The sequence below is a fragment of the Amphibalanus amphitrite genome, unplaced genomic scaffold, assembly GCF_019059575.1.
Source record: "Amphibalanus amphitrite isolate SeventyFive unplaced genomic scaffold, NRLGWU_Aamphi_draft 000073F_arrow, whole genome shotgun sequence".
NCBI classification, from domain to species: domain Eukaryota; kingdom Metazoa; phylum Arthropoda; class Thecostraca; order Balanomorpha; family Balanidae; genus Amphibalanus; species Amphibalanus amphitrite.
In genome coordinates this window covers 238645-259027 of record NW_024881569.1, presented here as the reverse complement: position 1 = coordinate 259027, position 20383 = coordinate 238645, and the positions used below count along the sequence as shown (strand labels likewise).

General features: G+C 55.2%; 1 protein-coding gene across 1 annotated transcript in view; it reads left to right on the top strand.

The window, feature by feature from the left end:
- Positions 1–15288, top strand: part of LOC122379166 (glutathione-specific gamma-glutamylcyclotransferase 1-like) — a 31376-nt gene extending 16088 nt beyond the window's left edge. Inside the window, exons 2-4 of the mRNA XM_043361122.1 lie at positions 11063–11380; positions 11641–11676; positions 13445–15288. Coding sequence (XP_043217057.1) covers positions 11231–11380; positions 11641–11676; positions 13445–13951 — 693 coding nt within the window. The 5' untranslated portion in view covers positions 11063–11230 and the 3' untranslated portion in view covers positions 13952–15288. The remainder of the gene's footprint in view (positions 1–11062; positions 11381–11640; positions 11677–13444) is intronic.
- The last annotated feature ends 5095 nt before the right edge of the window (positions 15289–20383 follow it).

Sequence of the window (20383 nt, the reverse complement as noted above, 5' to 3'; positions counted from 1 at the left end):
CGGGTTTACAGGCCCAGCGCCCGGGGGAAGTTATCAAGCGAAACGGCGAAAGAGTTGCTGTCAAGATACAGAAAGAGCTGGTGACATCTGCGGAGGCGAACCAGGTCTTTCCAAAGAGGTCTCCCTCACACTACAGCGACCAGAGCTACATGGAGGAGGGTTGATAGTGATACCTGGCCGATCGTCCCGGACGGGGTAACGGCCGGCCGGGCTATCAGCCATCTTGTCACGCCCCATAAGGCCGGTCAGAGAGCCGTAATGATGAGGATTTGGAGTACCAGCCCCGGGCTACGACAGAAGCTGCCTGATTACAGCCCTTCGGTCCATTGAGGATCAGCGCCATGTGCTCTGATTTAGGCTCAGATGTCAGGTTTAATCGCAATCGGAACCATCAGAAGCGGCCGAAGACAAGGAGGGAGGGAAGCCCTTCTGGGCGGGGTGATTAGGGAGAGTCACAGCGCTCACCTGTTCATAATGTCATACTCTGTCGGTGAATTGCAGAATTAGGGCCGCGGGCCGGGCCGGCGGCGGAGCGTCCCTGTAGCCGGAGGGTCCCGGTGCCGGATGACCCCAATCGCGGGTCACGGGGACACCCGGCACACGCTCGGCATTGTTCCTGCCTCTGGAAGGGAAGGCGGAGCAAGGGCGGAGGGTCTGAGGAATGGCTGAGGAAACAGTCACTTCCTCGCCGAAGGCCGACGTCGTCCCATCGGGCACTGATCAGATGCTATCAGCACATCATGGAGACTGATGTTCCCACAAACCTGGGAACATGTGACTTAATGGCTGCACATAAATATAACCTGGTCCCCAATCTGTGGGGAACACTGGGCCTTTCCAAGCCGCACATTCACCCCAAAATAATTATCAAACGGCTGTTGAGGATCCATCTAGGTGTATCATGAATTGATATTTACTGTAAGTATTGAGGCATCGACTTTCAAATGTCTGTTTATGAGGTCATATCACTGGTTTATATCGAAGGAAATATAATTGCAAACCTTCGGTTATGATGTGGAACCAGTTTGAAGTGTTTATTGCTCACATCTGCCAGCAAATGTGCACGTTTGGTCGTCGGACTAATTCCAGGTTATTGTAATTTGGTAGACATTTGCACGAGTCAACACCGTATTTGCATTATCTCGAACATCTGCTGTTGGATCTGGGCAGGTGTACCGTATAATTGGTATTCCGAAGCTAGTGCTGAGGCCATAGGGACCAGCTGGAGTTACTAGAACGATAGGGCGGCCGTGACCGGCGCCTCCTGGAACTCTAAAACGTCGTCTGCTCACCTCCCGATCCAATTTGATCCGCCTGACCAGTGATAGCTCTATCACCGGTCGGGCCGTCGCGACGACCTAGTGGCGTCAGCTGCAGGCCGCCAGCTCTTGGCGTCAACAGTGCGTCACCAGCGGTCCTCAGAATGAAACTTTGTCCTCAGAACGCAGTGTCACTGTTCTCCTGCCCGCTGTCAGGCCTCAGGAAAAGTGAGCTGTTGGCTCGCGACAGAAGTTTTTCCGCTGTCGGCCCACGCAGCATGAGCCGTCAGTCGTTCGGTACCGCGCATACAGATGATCTGGCAGTGTCAGTCTGTGTGTATGCGTGTGTGTGTGTGTGAGCTCGTTCGCACCACTCTCTCGACTGACCTCCTCCAGTCATCGAGGGGCGATTACGACCCTCGCTACCCATATGGCCCGTTTCCACCAGAAGCGGCAGGGGCAGTCCGGGAGACGCCACAAGGCCGGAGAAAATGGCTTTATGGCCGACGGGCCTGACCGGTCGTAAAAGGTCCGCTCGTAATGTCACTAACCTGGACGATCAGCGCCGAGACAAGACCTGGACGATCAGCGGGAAAGAAGCTGCCGCCGCCCGTCGGACAACGAATAACGAGGCGTGGCGCCATGTCTTACTCTGGTCAGAACTGGAGAGACAATGCGGACAATGAGGATGTCAACAGGAAGAACAATCCACTTTTCTTTGAGATTACGAAATGAGGATCAGGAATTTGGAAACTTCAGACACAATGTCACGTTGTAAACGTTTGTGGAGTAGCAGTTGTGGTTGCCAAGACTAGGACAGTTGTCTCTCTGAATGGTGAACAATGTCTTCCATCTGCTTGGGGCTCGGGTATGGAGTGAATCGGGCGGCTCTGCTCTTGCTGGTCAGCCACTGTGTCGCTTTGTCTCCTGTCCGTTCAAACGGATACCAGCTCCTGCTGCTGGCCAACGGTCACGCTGCTGAGGGGCGGCCATTGACCACCGTGAGGGGGCTGGCAGTCGGTATTTGGTGCAGCGGCTGCAGCGGTATGTCCTTTTCACAGGCTGGAAGTCGGACATCGTCAGACATGGCTGTCGCCTGTCGGTGCTGATGAAATAAAACGGCCGCAGCTCGCCGGCGCCGACGGAGCTCCCCTCCCCCGACCCCGACCCCCACCGCCCCCTGTCTGAGCGTCAGTCAGCTGACACCCCCGGGCCAGTCAGCTGGTGTGGGTTGAGGTCAGTTTTGGACTGTCATGTGAACCCAGTGACCCGAGGGACCCTGAGACACATCAAGCTAAGCGATATAGGAACAACTGCAACGTAATTTGCCCCCAGACAAGGTGTTCAAACGTCTAATTCCCATGAAACATGGCTAATGAAACAATTTAAGAGCCAATCCATTTTTATTTGCCTTTTCCTGTATTCCCCTAAGCACACATGACACCGTAATGCCCCCATTGGCGTCATCAGCAGCCGTCATATCCCCAGATATCTCGATGACCTCTGAGGACCGCGACGCGCTCCGTTTTCTAACAGGCGTCCAGCGACTCATTTGCGTGCTAGCTGTCAGTTGCAGACACTAGAGGAAATGAGATCAAAATGGCGAGATGTCATTTTTATGAGTGGCTGAGCGTTCATGAGGTAAATGCCTGCACGATTTCGAGATAGGGTTGCACGCAGTGTCTGAATTCTGCAGATGGGGTCAGAGGTGACTATAGACCGCCGCGGTCGGTGACCCGGGGATCAGCGGTAGACACTCGGAGAATAGCATTCCGCAGGAGACAGCTGGTGTCTCAGCGCTTGCAGAAGGCATGACAGTGGAGAGTCGCAGTGGACAGGTGACAATCGGGTCAGCAGCAAATGATACACACAGGCGACCGGGACGCTTGTTTTACTCGTACTGACAGCGGTGCAGACATATTCAGCTGTCATCGATATGTATATTGCAGTCCTTTGCAGCCCACGAGTCAAGAACAGACAAACAACAGCTGAGATGACATGAGGAGCACACGGGCGGTGATTATCAGGAAATGGACTGGTGGTGATACCAGACAGCTGACGCCACAATCATCGCCTGCAAGGCCAATGGCTAAAGCAACCTGTCAATCGTCTGTTGGTCAAGCGATTGTTCGCGCTTGAGTGAGCAAGCGTTCGTGTGAGACTAGCATGCAACTCAACAAGACAAATAGAAAGGTGTGAAGAGTTCAAGAGTTCATTCGAGTTAGCCGGCTGTGTTTAAGCTCTGCCAGGCCGCGAAGCCATTCGGCGTTACACCGTCGGTCCGATCCAACTCGCCGCAGCCGACATGGCGACTGGCAGCGCCGTTAGCCATAAACTCGCCGTTAACCGGGCCGAGCCGGTGGCCGCGCCGGTCGGCCGCCGCTGCTACCGCTGCTGCTGCTCTGCATGGTCACTATAGTCAGCGGTCAGTCGGGGTCACCATGGCCGCCTGCACCGTCTGCACCTCAGTATAGCGGACTGCCGCCGGCGGAACGGGCCGAGTTCCGCCCGCCGTCACCGACCGATTCCGCCCCGCCGGCGGACGGGGACGACCGCCCCTGTTATTACCTCTCCGAACATCCACCCCTGGGTCCGCCACTGCCTGAGAATTGATCTGACCCCAAATCAAAATTGATCATAACCGCATCCGTGCCTCAATAAAGTCGAGTTAGCAGCGATAACGGCTACCGCTCACGGCTCTGCCTCTGCCGGTCGGAGAGCGCTCCCCTCTGCTGCGCGGCGGTGAGATCCCGGGACCGACCGCGGCGGGCCGGTGCCGGCGGCAGCGACAGGAGCATTGCAGGAGCTCATGGCACCGCGTGGGACGGCCGCCACTGCAGGGGTGCGTGCAGAGCGCGGCGTGGGACCGGTACCGTCAACATCCGCTGCTGCGGGGCAGAGGTGCAGATTCACCGGGTCCCAGCCCACCGCCGGGTAGAGGTGCGGTTTCTCCGAGCCAGAGCTGCTCCCTCCGGACAGAGCAGAGGTGCAGTTTCACTGGCTGTCAGCTCGCTGTCGGCTAGAGGTGCAGTTTCGCCGCGCCAGAGCTGCGCCGCCACTAACTTGTGCGTTCGCGCTGTAACCTCAGTTGTCGTCCATGCGAGGGCGGTTGAAAACTGATGAAAACATTTACTGAAATAAGCAGTACTAACGAGCAAAACATCACTATGCCTGTGGCCTATTTTCGGATAGTATGGTACCGAACTTTTAAATGTTTATATTTAATCGACATCATTTAAATTCGACTTTGCGAAATATGTTTGAATAATAAAACGGCATTTTATCAGTGAGGATCTATTTATGTGCTAATCTACCTAAAGCAACACCGGAACAAAATTTGTACGGGAAGACGGCCCAGGCAGCAATGGGATGGAATGGGCCCGTGCTTTGCGCGTGCCGAACAGGGTAGGATGGGGCCCGTGTCCTGCGCGTGCCGGGCTGGGTGGGATGGTGTCATCTGCAACAACCACCACCCTGGTGGCAAGGTCAACAGCCGAGGCGGTGCAGCGGTGGCCGCCCTGCCTCACGCGATGCCCCTCCGCTCAGCTGGTTCTGCAGCCGCCTCCGTTGGAATCGGTAACGATGCATCGACATCGACGAATTTATAAACATAGATAGAATCATACAAATATTAGCTTGAAATAAAACTATGTGTCGATGTGCAACTAGGTAAATATCCAAAAGAAGACTCGCCGCCATGTCACCGCCTCCTGTTCAGCCGGCAATATCTTGTTCGGTCCTGCAAAGTGAATGGGGCCGCGTACTACGCTCGCCCGTAACAAGATCCATCATTGTTGTATTTCAGCAGGCGCGACACGCGCTGACATCACCACCCCCGCGATCGTCTCCGCTCGGCAGGAGGGGCTCAGCAATCCCGTGCCACCAGCGTCACACGTGTCACACGTGTCCCGTGTCCGGCTCTGCGAACTGCCGGAGGCTACCAACCCCGCGTCCCGTGACGTCACACGGACAGGGTCCCGAAAACAGACCACTCCTGCGGACAGCTGGTCGAACGTGCCGCCCGATATGTCACAGGGGACCCCGACCGGAAAATAATCAACGACTGGCCACCAAGTGACGAGCGAACGCCAAATGAGGGCCGTGCGGGGCATGTGCTGCTTTTGTGTGCGTCTCGGTCGACCCGTGCCTGCAAAAAGGCCCGCATGGCCACCGCCGGAAATGACATGTGCCAAAGTGGCAAAACAGGGGCGCTCGAGAGGGTACTTGGCGCTCTCCCGATCGACGTGCGTAGAGTGGCGAGAGGGGAGGGGAGGGGAGGTCGGAGGAGGAAGGGTAACGTGGGTGGCGTGCGAGGCTCGTCACGCGGTGTTACCGTTTAAATGCCGGCCGCCACCGGGTAAGACCGCCCATGAAAGGTGAGCCGACCCCAGTCCAACCCAGGCCACCGTCACAGCCTCAACCGCGCCGGTAAGACTGAAATCCAAGAAACCGTGAAAGCCTCTGGCCTGTGTCGGTGACAAAAACGACCGCCGGTGCCGGCTCGGAACCGCCGAGACAAAACAGGGTAACCGGAGCGGACAGGGCCTACCGCCTGAGCCCTGAGCAGGCGCAGGTCGTCGCGCTCCGGGAGCAGGGACAAACAGGACATGTCACGCCCTGAGGAGACCACGAACATGACATGTCGCGCCTTGGAGTTACCACGGACAGCTCGTCTCTAGTTGAACATGAACGTTGAATGGGAGAGGTTGCGCGTTGAAGCGACCATTCGCAGGACATACTGAACTTCGATGTGGCTATGGCGAACTTCGATGCGACCAAGACTGGAAGGGGGAGAGGGCTACATTTTATACCATCGTGACGCTGGCTCCTTTTTGACTTCAGCCCTCTCACCTGATCAGAATGGATGACGACTTCCTATGCTCTAAACAGCGCTCTGACGCGGACCGGTTGGGAAAGTGCTTGCCGGTCGCCTCTAACCGACTTTGACTAAACTTTGGGGACATCGCCGCGAGCGAGGCAGGGGCGAACAAAGCGCGCGGTCCCGGACCGCTGGCCGACATAGACACACAGACACAGTCTCGCTCTGAGGATGTATGGACCAGTTATTTATGCGATACCGGCCGCCCGTGCCGCCCCGCCTTTTCCATAGAGCCGCGACCTCGGCCGCTTCGCGCGCGGACCGGCGCCCGTCTTTGACGACGAGCGGCGAGCCCTGGCGGCCACCGTCTCTCCGTTTCGACCATTCAGTTGGCGCACGTGGCCACAGGGCGCCGGAAATTAGTTCGGAGTCCCGCTGCGGCCAGCGCACCACGCCGCCTCCGGTGGTGCGCAGCTCGAGACGATCGGTATTCATGGTCTCGGTAAGCGCGGCCACTTTGAAGCGAGCTCGGGTTGCGCGCCGGATTCCATCGCGGTGATGGCTGCGACGACGTTCCTAGCACGACAAAAATGCGTCGAACGTGGGAACTGTCTTGATGGAAGCGGTTCCGATGGGTGCCCAGAGTCTTGGTAGCTCCAGATTCAAGGTCGATCGCACGGGATCGGCGTGACACGGGGATTATTGGCAGGTTGTTGCCACGGTACCTCCCGCAGCCCCACAGACAATGGGTGGTCTTCGCCATCGCAGTCAATGTCTGACGCGAAACAATCGGCCATCATTTAGCCAAATACATTGAAATCAACTCAGCCAGATCGAAACACATCAATTATATCGCATTTCTCACGCGGTCTTCTTGGCCAAAGTCAGACTTATCGTGGGTAATTATTGCTGGTGACAGTCGACAGAACCTATCTCTCCATCATCTTCCTTTCGCTGCTAACCGCCCGCAGCAGATCGACCGACTCGCGAGCAGCACGCACCATTTCGCACGGCCCACCCCGGCCTGACACACGCCCACCCTATATCGGAGAGCGCGGAGTTGCTCTGCAACCGACACGCATTGCGCGTGTCGACACGGTGAGAGGCACGCACTGCAGAGCACGTCTGGCCGACCGTTCCCACAGACGGCAGCTTGTCTCGGTCGGGCCGCCGCGCCTTCGCTCTCGTTGCAGAGTCGATAGCATGTCGCTGTAGCGTTTTCCGGCTTACACAATCGAGAGGTGATTGTCTGCATGTGAGCTAATGCAGCCTGTCGGCTGAGATGGCTTGTGACAGCCGACAGGTAACAAGATGTGAACTGAAGTATCCGAAAGAACTAGAGAAGGGAAGTGGAATTTGTACCTACTACAGCTAACAAGTCTGAAATGGGCTGTGAATAAGTGAATGTTTATTTTAAACTTCCAATCGCGTGTCTTTCTCTTTACTCTCTGATGCAGTTATTTTATCCTTTGTTTTGTTTCAGATAGGAAAGTGAAAGGAAAATGCATTAGCAAAAAATTAAACAGTTAAATGTGTATTTCTAATTGATATTTACCGTTTTGGTCTTTTAGCAAGTGGCTGTATGCATGAATTTAATTCTCTCCATACCCCAATTAGTCACAATCACCTATAACTCTCTAATGGCTTACATCACTATCCCACCATAGCCTCACCAGTTCGACCATCACTATCGCCGCCGCCCATTCGTTCGGCGTCGTTCCGGCTCAGCATCGTCGCCTTCGACGAACTGTAACGTCGCCGTCGACAAACGGCATCGGCCGCGACGCGACGCAGCGATCCGGGCCGACAGGTGTCGACAGAAGAGACGTCACGGTTGTCTCGAGGAGCGCGCCGCCTGACGGAGCCGGTCACAGGTATGTGACGGACGCTTTTGTGCCGCTTCCGTGTCTGTCTAAACCGACGCGTCGACGAGGCGAGTGTCGAGACGGATGGGTACGCGGTGTGCGGGAGAGATGGAGCGAGGGGTGTGACGGCACGGGTCGCAACCCCGTCTACCGTCTACCGAGAGGTGTTAGGTCTGATCGTTGGCCGTGATAGTCTCTGAGAGCCGGGGAGATGGTCATTTTTAGTCAGGAGGTCCGAAGGGACCACAGGTTTATTGTTTGCGAGGTCTTTGGGAATATCATGGACATACAAATCCGGTCATTCGTGAAAGATGTTCCGAGGGAGGAGTTTGTATGTCCCTGATGAATGAGCCGAGGTCATAAGGGACAATGTCAGAGATTATCTGACCGAGAATCGAGGTTGGTGACTCAGGAGCGGGAGACCTGGGCCAGAGAAGGGAGCTCACATGTCATCGGCGGACTCCCGAAACAGAGACGTATTGGTTATGTTTGGCGGCCGCTGGCTTGGTGCCGGGCCGAGAGATGGATTCCGGCCTGCCACACGCAGACAGCCGGTGATCCAATAGGCTCGCTGCTAAACGGACGTTTTACCACCACTTCATAAATCGCCGCAGCTCATCGATGGAATAACTCGGCTAATTTGAGGCATTCGTCAGCCACAGCGCGGTTCGCTCTGTGCCGGACGTGGCTTGGAACTAGGGGCACAGAGCTACGATAATATTGCTTGGAGCAGTTTTGTGAAGCGCAGCAGCTGGTGAACAAAACCCAAAGATTGTGAGTGATATTTATGATTGGTACAAACATAAGCATCCATGAAAACAATTTATGTAGAGTGCATGCTGCAAGAACTGTCGTATGCGGAAGCCAGGTCCAGAGCCCGGGCGGATGATGCCTATCGCATGCAGCAGCCCATTGTTGACGGTCTGAAGCTGGTGTCCCCAATCGGTTGCAATCTCAGACGCTGGCGCCAGTTTCACGTCACTCGGAGCTCGAAGCCGACCGGCGGCGTCTCCGGTGGCTGTCAAACCGACACCAATGTCACGTGTCGGTTCCGAATGACCGTGGGAACGGGTCTGGCACCGGGCACGAGCTCCGGTTCGGGGGCATCTGTGGCGGCCCGACATAGGATCATCGGACCGACTGCAGTGAGGCACCGGTATGGCATGACTTGATCTTGAGTAGGTAACAGGTATCTCAGAGGCTGCCGCCGTCGCTTGAAACTTGACGATGGGTCAACCAGGAAGATCGGCGCCTTCTGTTCACTGCTCTTATTATATTGTTGGTTGCCAGACCCCTGCAGCTAGGTAATATGCAATAGTTTGTTAATATCACCATTCACCAATTATTTTCCAGGCCAGTATAAACACGAACAAGACATTGACAATGACATTGACATTGACAGTGACCAGATGACAATGTGACATTGCCGTTGGCAATGCGAGGCATACAGATTACAGGGTGCTGAATCCCAGGAGCCATTTACACAGTACGGTACACGCTGAGCGGTGGGCGTCGGGCGGAAGACGACATAACCCTTTCATCGCCTCTCAAGCTGAGATAGCCAGCCAAGCTGTGTGGAAACCAGAGCCCGCTTTGAACGGAGGCCGCCGGGAGGTCGGCGGGCTGCGGCCAGCTTTGTTGAGACTCGGCGCGGGGTTATTCTCGGCTCCGTATCCGTCGGCCGCCCGCCGCAGCTATCGGCACACACGATCAAAGGCAGCCACACATTGCCGCCGGTTCCTGTCGCTGAACGGGTGTGTGCTATGAGCTAAACAGATAGTCCAGCTCTTGTTTGTTCACTTTGAGAGATAATATTATGCTCTCCTGCACCAAGTCGCACTCAGTCACAATAGGTAATAACTCTGGAACAAAACAAGGAATACCAACGTCTATGTAATTAGCAAAACCGGTTTTATAAAACATCCTCGATGTAAACACAGGTGCAAACGTACTTACTCGCCGCTCACGTCACAGTATGACAAGACTTCCTGAGTCATGTCCGATAACCTTGTACTTGACAGTGGCACTCCCACCCACCCGCTTGGCCGTAAGTGTATCAAAGCACGCGTGACTGGCAATATTTACGAGTACCTGCGCGTAAAACCCTGGCTCTGATGAACGTCAAAGCAGCTCGCCGGCAGGGCGAGGCGGGGAGGGGCTGGCAGTGGTTCACACACTGCATCTCCGATGTACCGGAAAAGAATCAACATTCCATCTTCACACAGTTGGCAGTCATCGTCCGCGGTCTCACATCCACCGGCGGCTTTTCTGAGAGGCGCGGTACACGTGTCAACATCGCCACGTGCCCTCGACCTCATCACACATGTCGTGCCATCTCCGTGTCGATTCGTCAGCTGATGAGGGGCGGGGCGGGACTGTCGGGGGGCGTGGTCGATCCGTCGGCGGCGACGGCGGCGGAGCAATGCCCTTGGGCCAGGCCTGAAATATCGTGCGATGTGGCGCTTCACTGGGCCAACTCAGACCGTCGGCCGGTCATCACCCGGCCGGTCAGCTAGACATCAATGACGTCACAGACCCCCAATGACGTCACGGGGGTCAGCCCCTCCACTGGTGACAGACGCGTCACGCAGCGCGCGTCACGGCCAGAAGAGTCACGGAGCGCGGCGTCACGGTCGGGCGTGTCACGGTATTCTGCCGCCGGCGCCGGGTCGGATCAGACAGGGCCTTCCTGTGGCAGCGGGGACCAGTTGGACCACCGCCAGACTTCGAGAGCAGTGTCACAGGATAGCGGTGACACTATACTGTTTGTCGTCGCCGGGGATCTCACAATGGCCTCCTGAAGTGGGCCATTACAGCAGCAGTGACGTCCCGCCGTCGGAGATAACACTGCTGCTCTGACCTCTGACCCCTGCACGCCCAGCGGACCCCTGAGAGCGGGGAACCCGGCCACGCTGAGTATTTTGGCACCACTCCACGGTCGACTCATCGGCCGGCCAAGTGCGTACTGCCTCACCGATCAATATAAGGCACTGGTGCTCTATCCTCGGGTCACTCAGTGCCTGAGAACGTCCCAATTACCATCCCGGACCGTCCCTCCGCGAAAGTTGCGGAAACTTCCCGTCGCGGCCAGGTATCGAACCGGTCTCTTCCGCGTGCAGGGTGACGCAAGCGGCGAGCGACTGCCATCAGCGGACGGCCGAGGCAATCAGCTGACGGCGCCGGGTCCGGGTGCGCTCCGACGAGGCGGCTCCGTCGCGTCCAACAGCTGACCGTGTGCGCGCGCGCTCCCGTGAGCGCTGCCCTGAACGACTCCAAACCGGTGCAAGATGGCCTCTCACAGCTTGTGGGTGTTTGGATACGGTTCCCTGTGCTGGTACCCCGGCTTCGAGTACCGCAGCTCGAGAATCGGCCACATCAAAGGCTTCTCGCGCCGGTTTTGGCAGGGCAACACCACCCATCGAGGAGTTCCGGGCAAGGTAGGTGCCATATGTTATCGGTATCGGTTAATTAACGCTGGTATAAACTGGGTCAGTATGTAACATGGCTTGATATGTGCATGTGGAGATAGTATTATCACCCTCAACCCCTTTGGAGCTGTGTTATTGCAGCGGGGAGGTGGTCACGCGGCCCGTGCGTGACCGAGTTTGCGCTCGACCTCGCTGTGCGCCAGCGCTGCGCGTGGGGTGTGCGTTCGGCACACCGTACGCTGACCTCGCTCGCTCTCTGTCTGTTGCAGCCCGGGAGAGTCGCCACACTTGTTGAAGACGGTGAGGTGAGTAAATTCGCCCTTTTGTTGTGATATTTTCTGTGGGGAGGGGTGAGTGAGAGTGCCTACTGCGCGACTCTTATCCTTTCTCTGCAAACCTGTCTATAATCCGGTATCATGGCCACCGCTGTGCACCGCGGAGGCAGGGGAGGGGTGCCCAGCAGCTGTCAGGGTGACCCAGGGATGCCCCGGGGAGACGAGGCGGTCGCCCCCCTAACCGCCGGAATCAGCTATTTCCGGCGACACTTATCACAGTCTGGTCTCAGCTGGTGAGGCACAGACGGGCTTTCCGCGGTGGAGGTCACAGCTGTGCAGGTCCCACTCACGTCCCACGCCCCTCGGTGGGTTTTGACAGTTGACGTCATTTGCCAAATGTCACACCAGAGCTTCGTGCACCTGACTGTGTGCGACATTTCTCCATTCGGCCTTTCGGTTAGCGGCGCCGAACGATAGACTAGAGGACACGGGGTTAGTATCACATGGCTGTGACCTGTCCGTGACCTCCTTATACGCACACACGTGTCTTTGTCTGTGCTGCAGTCTTGCGGTGCCACCGACCGCCGACCCGCCCCCTCCCCATTCATAACCTCTCGCGGTCTTCTGCTGGAGCCAGATCGATGGGGCTCTCAAACCAGCGCATCTGGGGCTCACAAACCATCGGTGCCCGCTGTCGAACGTCGTCAGCTACGCGGAAAGACCGGAACTGCTGACGTCAACACGGCCCGACCTGTGACGTCAGCAGATAGCGTAGACGAAACGCTGTAAACTGGTTGCAAATCGCCGTCTATTGTTGCCGTTAGGCTGTGTGGTGAGAGGGAAGTTTGATGGGCTCTGACCGTCGGTGCGCGCTAGTTTGAGAGCCCCAGAGGCGGGGGTGGTCTGGTGCGCCGCTGGGGGGAGGAGTAGCGCCGCTGCCGCCACAGTCGAGCCTTGACCCGTTTCCCAGCGGCGTTGCCTTGCTGGGACAGCGGTCACAGAGAGTTGCCTCGGGGCGACACGAGCAACAAAAACGGCAGTCACTTCTGACAACTCGTTGTAATCTAAGTAGCAACTAAAGTTAGGCATGTCTTACGGTAACATCCCTGCTGAACAATAATTAGGGCACGTAACACACACCCATCGCGGTTCTCAGCTCCAAGCATTCATTTACTCGGTCATGTGGGCATCTCTATAAAAAAACGTCTACCATCTTTTAGTGTCTGAAGTAGGGCAAAAATCATCCTGCTTTACACACCTGTCACAATATTTCCACCGACAGCTGCTGGTGGGTGTGTCTGTGTCAGCTCCCACACCCCTCCTGCCTTGTCCCCTCCCACCGGATCCTGCAGTTTGACAGCTGGGGGGTGGGCAGAAATGTCACAAAGGGGTGGTGAAGGTCATGGATATACGTCATTCAACCAATGACACCATGGAGGACAGGATCTGTGACATAATGTCGATGACCTTTTGTCCTTTGATGAATGGGGATTGGCCATTTCATTACTGAATCTTCATTTGATTGAACCATCATTTGCTTATACCCTTATTGGCACTCTACTGTGACCTCACGGCTGACCCGTGACATATATTGTCGGACCTATCACTGCCGTGACCTGACACATCTGTGGTCTGACCTGACCTGGTCCTGGCGCTGACCTGGTCCGTGACCTGACCCTTCTTTACTGCGTCCTGACTTGACCTATGCGTGACTTGACCCGTCTGTGACCTGACGTGGTCCACCTTACCTTATCTGACCCACCAGTGTGACCTGACTTGGCCCCTCTCCATCCCTCAGACGTTTACACACGGCGTCGCCTACGAGCTGGTGGGCGAGGCGGCACTCAGCTACCTCAACGGCCGAGAGGTCACCCTAGGCGGATACACTACCCTCTTCACCGAGTTCTACCCTCGCGAGGGCGCCGCCTTCCCGGCTCTCCTGTACGTGGCCACGCCGAGCTCACAGCACTGGCTAGGCAACGCGCCGCTTCACCAGATCGCCGACCAGGTGGTCTCTTCGCGCGGGGCCTCCGGGCACAACGTCGAGTATGTCCTGCGGCTGGCAGAGTTCATGCACGAGCACGTGCCCGAGTGCCGCGACGAGCATCTCTTTCAACTAGAGCAATTGGTGCGGCTACGCGTCAAGGAAGCGCGCCTCTGCTTGCGGACGCTGATGGGGGAGCGCGCGCCATCGCCAGTCAGCTCTTCGGAAGACGAAGAGGTGGCTCCTGCCGCCCAGCGCACGACGTCTTTCCAGTTCACCAGCGCTGTACCGGCCAAGAAGCTGCGCTGCCTGGGAGTCTGATCCAGGCAGACGGGAGAGGAGCGGGAGGAGAGGGTAGGAGTCGCCGGGGCTGTGTGGGCGGGGAGGTGAGGGAGGAGGGGAGGCTGGAGTCCGAGACTGGCACCTTTGGCCATCGCCAACTGTGGTCGCGATGCCAGCCTTGTTTTCTGGGAGCATGGACGCAGGTCGCATGAGGTTTCAAGAGATGAAAAGGAACGAGTGGGGCTGAATTAGCCCGGCGGAAGAGAATCAGGGAGAAAGTCAAGGAGAGACTGCGGGCGAGGGAGGTAGGAAGAGCTTCGAGACTGAAGGGGAGGGAGGTAAGAAGACTTGCAAAACGAAGGACGATGAAAGTATGGGAGAACTACGGGGAAGGTATGAAGAGCTACGAAACTGAGGGCAGTGTGAGGTCAGCAATCTCTGGAAGGTCACATGGCTCCTGTTCCTAGACGGGTGGTGGACCAAATGTGATTTGGGTGTGATAGATGCCGGTCGGGAGGGGGACAGCCGGGGGCTGAGGCGGATACCGCCCGAGGAGTAGCTAGTGCACTGAACCACCATGACAATGACATGCTTTAACTCTTTTTAGAAGTGTTTTGCATATAGTGTCGGGATTGCGATGAAACTGAATGGAAATCTCAATTCCACTTCTATTCTGGATAACGTTTTCAAAGGATTACGAAAAAAGGACTGCATTTCATATAAGATTGCGGCTCAAACTTCTCACATTCACACCGGTCTCGCTCTCTTTCAGTAAGCCTCTCGAGCATGATTTTCTCGTAGGCTGCCAAAACCTGTCATCAGCTACCTATATGTCCTCTGAGCCATACCTTCATTGTTGAACAAATATTTCCATAGCTCCTCTGTTCTATGCGGTGACATTCACACGCAATATAAAGTTACCAAGGTGATCGGTAGTCTGGGAGGACGGTCTCAGCACACCCCGTCGCCGGGTCGTTCCGCGCGGCTGGGGTACCGTCTCCGTCGTTACCTGAGCAGCTGCCTATGTTCCTTCGGCCGCTGTATCAGCGGCTCCTATAATAGCGTAGGATCCGTCTGTGCTCCGCAGACGCGCCGTTTGAACGCTCAGTTATTTATGCCGCCTACACTGTGCTCATTGCGTGATGTTCGCTGCTGCCAATGAATCAAATCTGCCGGTAACATGTGGCTTCCAAGCGGTGTATGTCATTTGCAACTGTTTGCTTCCGAACTTCCTTTACGGGCCTCCATGCATGTTTTACCTTTTTCGTCGTTCCTGGTGTGAAAGTGCTAAGCGGGCTTGGCGATGTGTTTCATATTGGGACAAGGCGTACTGTTTTGTGGCGCACGCTTTCTGAAATACATGCCAAAGACGGAAACTGCTTCTGAATGAGTCCTGAGCAGCGAACATCGAACCATTACTCTTCTTCCGTCTCCGTGTGCTGTCAATTTCGACTCCAGCAGTGGCGGTAACCTTCATTTCGGAATTTAGACATGTTTTACTTTACCTATCTTCCGCTGGTCGACTATCTGCTGTCGTCCGGGGAAACGACTCGGTCACATGCTTAAAATCAAACCCGTTTCTCTCCGAGCGACTTCGCGGTGCCTCCCAACCGTGTCTTGTGCCGTGCTCGAGGTGATAGGCTGGTGGGGTGGGCTGTTCTCACGACGGGCGTAGATCACGGTCGGTCGGACAAAGCGGGCAGCCCGGCCGGCCGGTCAGTCGGGGGCTGCGGGCAGCAGGGGTGGTGGCCGACCTTCAGCGGTTCCTCGGAGCCGGCCGGTAAGCGACAGACGTGTGAACCGCCCGCAGACACTCACAGATATAGACACAGACAGACACAGACAGACAGAGGCAGACACGGACAGACAAATGCATAGGAAGCCAAATGTACATACACGTATTCAAACAATGACACATACAAACAGACTTGAATCGACAGACATGGACAAGGGGACCGTTCATAGTTACAATTAAACAACGTTTGTTTTACTCCTGTAACACTTACAAAGGAATGTGTTTTATTCCTTTCTAAGCGTCGTAAGGGTGTATATTCTTGCAGTCTTAATTATGACAGGGAAATCGGAAAGTCGCAAATGATTTCAATCGCCTGTAACCATTATCTGAAATCGTTTAGGTTCGAAGCATCATGGCCAATTTTGTGAAAAGCTTCGCACTAAGGACAATAAACGCGTATAACCCTCGCGGGCCTGGGGGGCGTTTTTCGCCCCCCTGGCGAATATTTGCGATAACTCCCGAACGCTTAGGGATAGGAAGGCGAAACTTTCAGTACCTTTTCTCCCATCAATTTGACATCTTCTGAAGTAAAAAATTTGGACCTATCCCCCTTGATGACGTCACAAGGTCCATTTTTCTAGACCCCTGCACGGCAAAAATCGGCGTCACAGACGCAAACTTCAAATAGCTGCTAAAAATAGAGTTTTAGAGATAAAGACAAATTACGAGCACGGCTGTGTAGCGTTTGACCTAGAGAAAAATAGAAAAATAGTTTTGGTGACCTGAGGTCAGAGGTCAGGTCAACGACCCCGAAATGTGGTTTTAGTTTTTCGCAAATAACTTCGACAAAAATGGTCCTAGAGCTACGGCAGTGGTACCATCGCATTCGCCTTGTCAAGCCGCGTCGAATGATACATATTTTGTTCGGAAAAAGTCAAGTTTCATGTTGACCTCATGTGACCTCGAATGACCTCTGGTTGACCTTGACACATGAAAGGTCGTTTATGATGGATTTGTACCCGCTGATCACGAATCTGGTATCTATTTTCCTCTAAGCCTTCATTTAGAGCTTCCGGATGGCAAAATTATCTTATTTATTATTACTAACTTGAATCAGTGAAATCACCTCTAGCAGGGATACTCTTCTGTGACCTTGACCTTTGAGCAGCCTTGTATCGTAAGATGAACCACAAATAGGGAACTGATAAGCCTCAAAACATTTCAAAACATCTTGGAAGTTAGCACGCAAGATGTGCGAAAAAATGCCAAGTTTGAGGTCAATTTTGAGCGTGACCTTGACCTTGACCTTTGATTTGGAGCACATTTTCAGAATCCTCAGATTCTCTTCTTTCGTTTGACACCCAATTTTGCCGGTTTGATGCAGCCTGCCGTCCTCTAGAAGGCTTACTTTGAGATCACTACACATGTGCCGGTTTTGGCCTTTGACCTTGACCTCTGACCTTGAAAATTGACCTGAGGTCAAAAATTTTAGGTGCATTAGAATCGTCTCGTAAGGACCTTTCGTTTGGTATCGCTTTTGTTTCCGTAGCTCCCTTATTTACGGAGTTAGACGGGGGGGGGCGAAAAACGCCCCCCCCCCGGGCTGCGGTGGTTGGGACTACCCCCCGGGCCCGGCCGGGATAAGTTTCGACCACAGATGGGTTCAGAAGCAATTCTCAGACTAGTCAACCACTCCCGGCCACACCTCCCCTTCTCATCCCTTAGGGGAGCATGAAAGCTATGCTCCGTCGGCGTCGACTCCTGTTTCACAGCAGCGGAGCCGCCGCCGGCCCGCGGCTACCATTGTTTCTCCCAGTCACGGTAATGGCCGGCGGCCGAGGCGGCGGCGGCGAGCCTTTGGAGACGCCGGTCACGGCCGGCACTGATCGCCGTGACCGGGCCCGTGTCACGAGCGGAGACCACCCGGGTACAGCGCCGTCAACTGACTGCACTGGCGGAAAACACTGCCAGCGGTGGGACGCGAACCGGCACCCCGCGGAGACCCGACGGAATGAACCCATTACGGGCCGGCGCCGTCGGTGTGAAGGCGGACTCAGAGGTGTCGGCTCGGGCAGGAGTCACTCTGACTATCAACAATAGACGTCGGTGCCCGCCGCACCTCACCACAATAGCCCGCGCGTGTTTAATTGACTGTCCGGCCGGGCGCGCGGTCCGGCTGACATTTTTGGGCCCGGCGTCGGCCGCGCGCGCCCGCCGCACACACTCACCTGTCCCGGCGCGACAAAGCGCGCCGGTATTTGATTTAGTCGCGCCGCGATTGCCGGCGAGCCGCGCCGTCTGCCGCTTTTAATGCGGCGACTTTGTGCAGTTGTGTAACATTTTTCATATGGCTGAATGAGACGTGACACCGGTAATTTAGTGCGGCATCCAATGGCGGCCTTCCTGAGAACGGAAGGGGTGACGAACCGGCCGCGGAGGGGCGACATACCGGCGGTATGAGAGCTGTATTATTCGGCCCACTCGGACCGGGCCCTAAATCAGCGTTATCGCCGCTCTAAGGGCGGCGCAATGCTATTCCACGCCAATATATGCACTGAAATGCGCAGCCGCATCCGTTCGGAGCGCCGTCTAATGGCTTCTTGAACGTTATAGTGTCTTTTATGTGTTCGGATTCGCACATTAGGTCATGCAAGTGTCGCTGCTGATCAGCCGAATGGTACATTGGAACGCCGATCTGCGGCGCGGGCGGCACTCACCAACAAATTGATGGTGATAAATTGAGGCGGCGTAGTGGCGTGGAACGGCGCCTTGTCGACAATTGCACGCGCTCAGCGCTGTCGATGGAATTGTTTCAGTCACGGCGCGTAGTGACGATAACGGGGGTGGTGACATTCTGCTTTCACTGGTGATTGTGATAGTTTATCACTAATGCGCTGATTGGGAGGTTCGTAATGGATATTTCATCCATGGTGTCATCTCGACCGAAGGCAAATCGACCTGGAGTTTGGGAGTGTAATGAAATATTATGTTCGCCCTTGCCCGTTCTCTATGCGTTACGCCAGAACGATTGCCCTTTAATTCCATTCCATATAGGAACCTCGCGCGTAACGAGCGACGGCCATGTTTTAAAACGAGTTGACCCGTCGAGTAAGAAGTCAGCACACGCAACGATAGACTTGATAGCGTCACGCACATTAATTCCCTGCGTTCTAACACGCAACCCCACTCTGGTCATTGGGGTCAGGGGTTTACAGCGCGAAGGCGAAAGGTCAATTGTCTTAATCTATTTTGAAGCTAAACACTTGAGTTTCTTGCTGGTAGATTTATGACATTACACGACGCTTTTTTCAATGTGTCCGACCTTGCCATTCGGCTCGCGTAACAGCGAACGGAACAATAAAGAAGATAATATCATTCATCACTTTACCGGCTGTTTGAGGTGTTTTCTCATGACTTGGCAACTAAGCTAGCGTATTCTACCCCAGCTTCCTGTCTAAGAGCACTAGCTCTGCAAAAATTTATGAATGATGCCAGGACGCAATACATCACCCCTCTTACATACGTGTAGTTTCGTATTACACATAAGTGACTCTTATCCAGGTAAATGGGGGATCGGCACGGAATAAATGCCTCGCGTGTATAATGTACTGAGCAATTTGCAATATGCGTAAATCGCAGAAATTAGTTACGAGGCATTTAGTTACTTACACATACACTCTGATGGTGTCTACTTCTCACGCAGCAATATGCTTCGCTAGTCGCTAACCGGTCGCATTTTTAATGCATTGCCATCACACGGATCGGCCCGCACCTCCCGGGACGTCTCTCTCGGCTGTGAGGTCGTGACTGAGGGGCGGTCGCCAGTCATCAGTCCACTGAGCTAATCACAGACCTGCTGGATGGGGCGGCGTCACCGCTGCCGTCGACCATAGAGGAGGCGCCGCCGCCGCCGCCGCCGCCGTCCCGACACGGGTGACGTGCACCTTCTGTCGTGGGATGCGACTGGTCGAGGCGAAGAGTGCTTGAAACACTGAGGAACTCAGAGAGCACAGAGGAGCACTGAGGAGCACGGAGGAGCACATAGAGCTCATGGGAACACAGTAAATACAGAGATGAGAAAAAGGCACAGAGAAAATCAAGATACTGGGAAGGCTCGAAACCCCCAGAGAGCCAATAGAGCGAGATGAACCCGATGTAAGATCGTTACGACTGTCTAATCTTGAAGAAATAACACAAGAGTACGAATTCACGTTTTAGTTGCCCTAGATGGCTCGGTCCACCAAAACGTGAACGCTTGAACATTTGAACAGCTGCCCCCTGCTGTTCCCCAACCCCTATCAGCAGCTCCTCAGATCACTCCGTCAGTTTGCAGCCCGTCCGGCGCTGCAGCTAGTCCCCTGATTCCTAAAGCTCCCTGGAGCTCTCTGGAGCTTCCTGCATCAGCTCTCTGGAGCTCCTATACAACCATCCCACACCACTCAACGGCGTTACCGGCCACACCAGTACCGGCTTACCGCGCACAAAAAGGCGTCTGATGTTTGCCGAGGGGTACACAGTGCGCTGGTCGCCGACAGTCTATTTAGCGGCGTGCACGGCCCTTCTGGGAGCGTCTCACACACCCTGCCGGAGCCGGCAAGTAAGTATATGGGCGGCAGAGAGGGAACCTGGAGAGCGGCGCAAGTAAGTCGCGTCTTTAACCAGATGGCTTCTTGAAGCATGCAATGCCTCCACATCACTAAATACAGGGATGGAACGTTGACGGTGCCGGTGGGAAC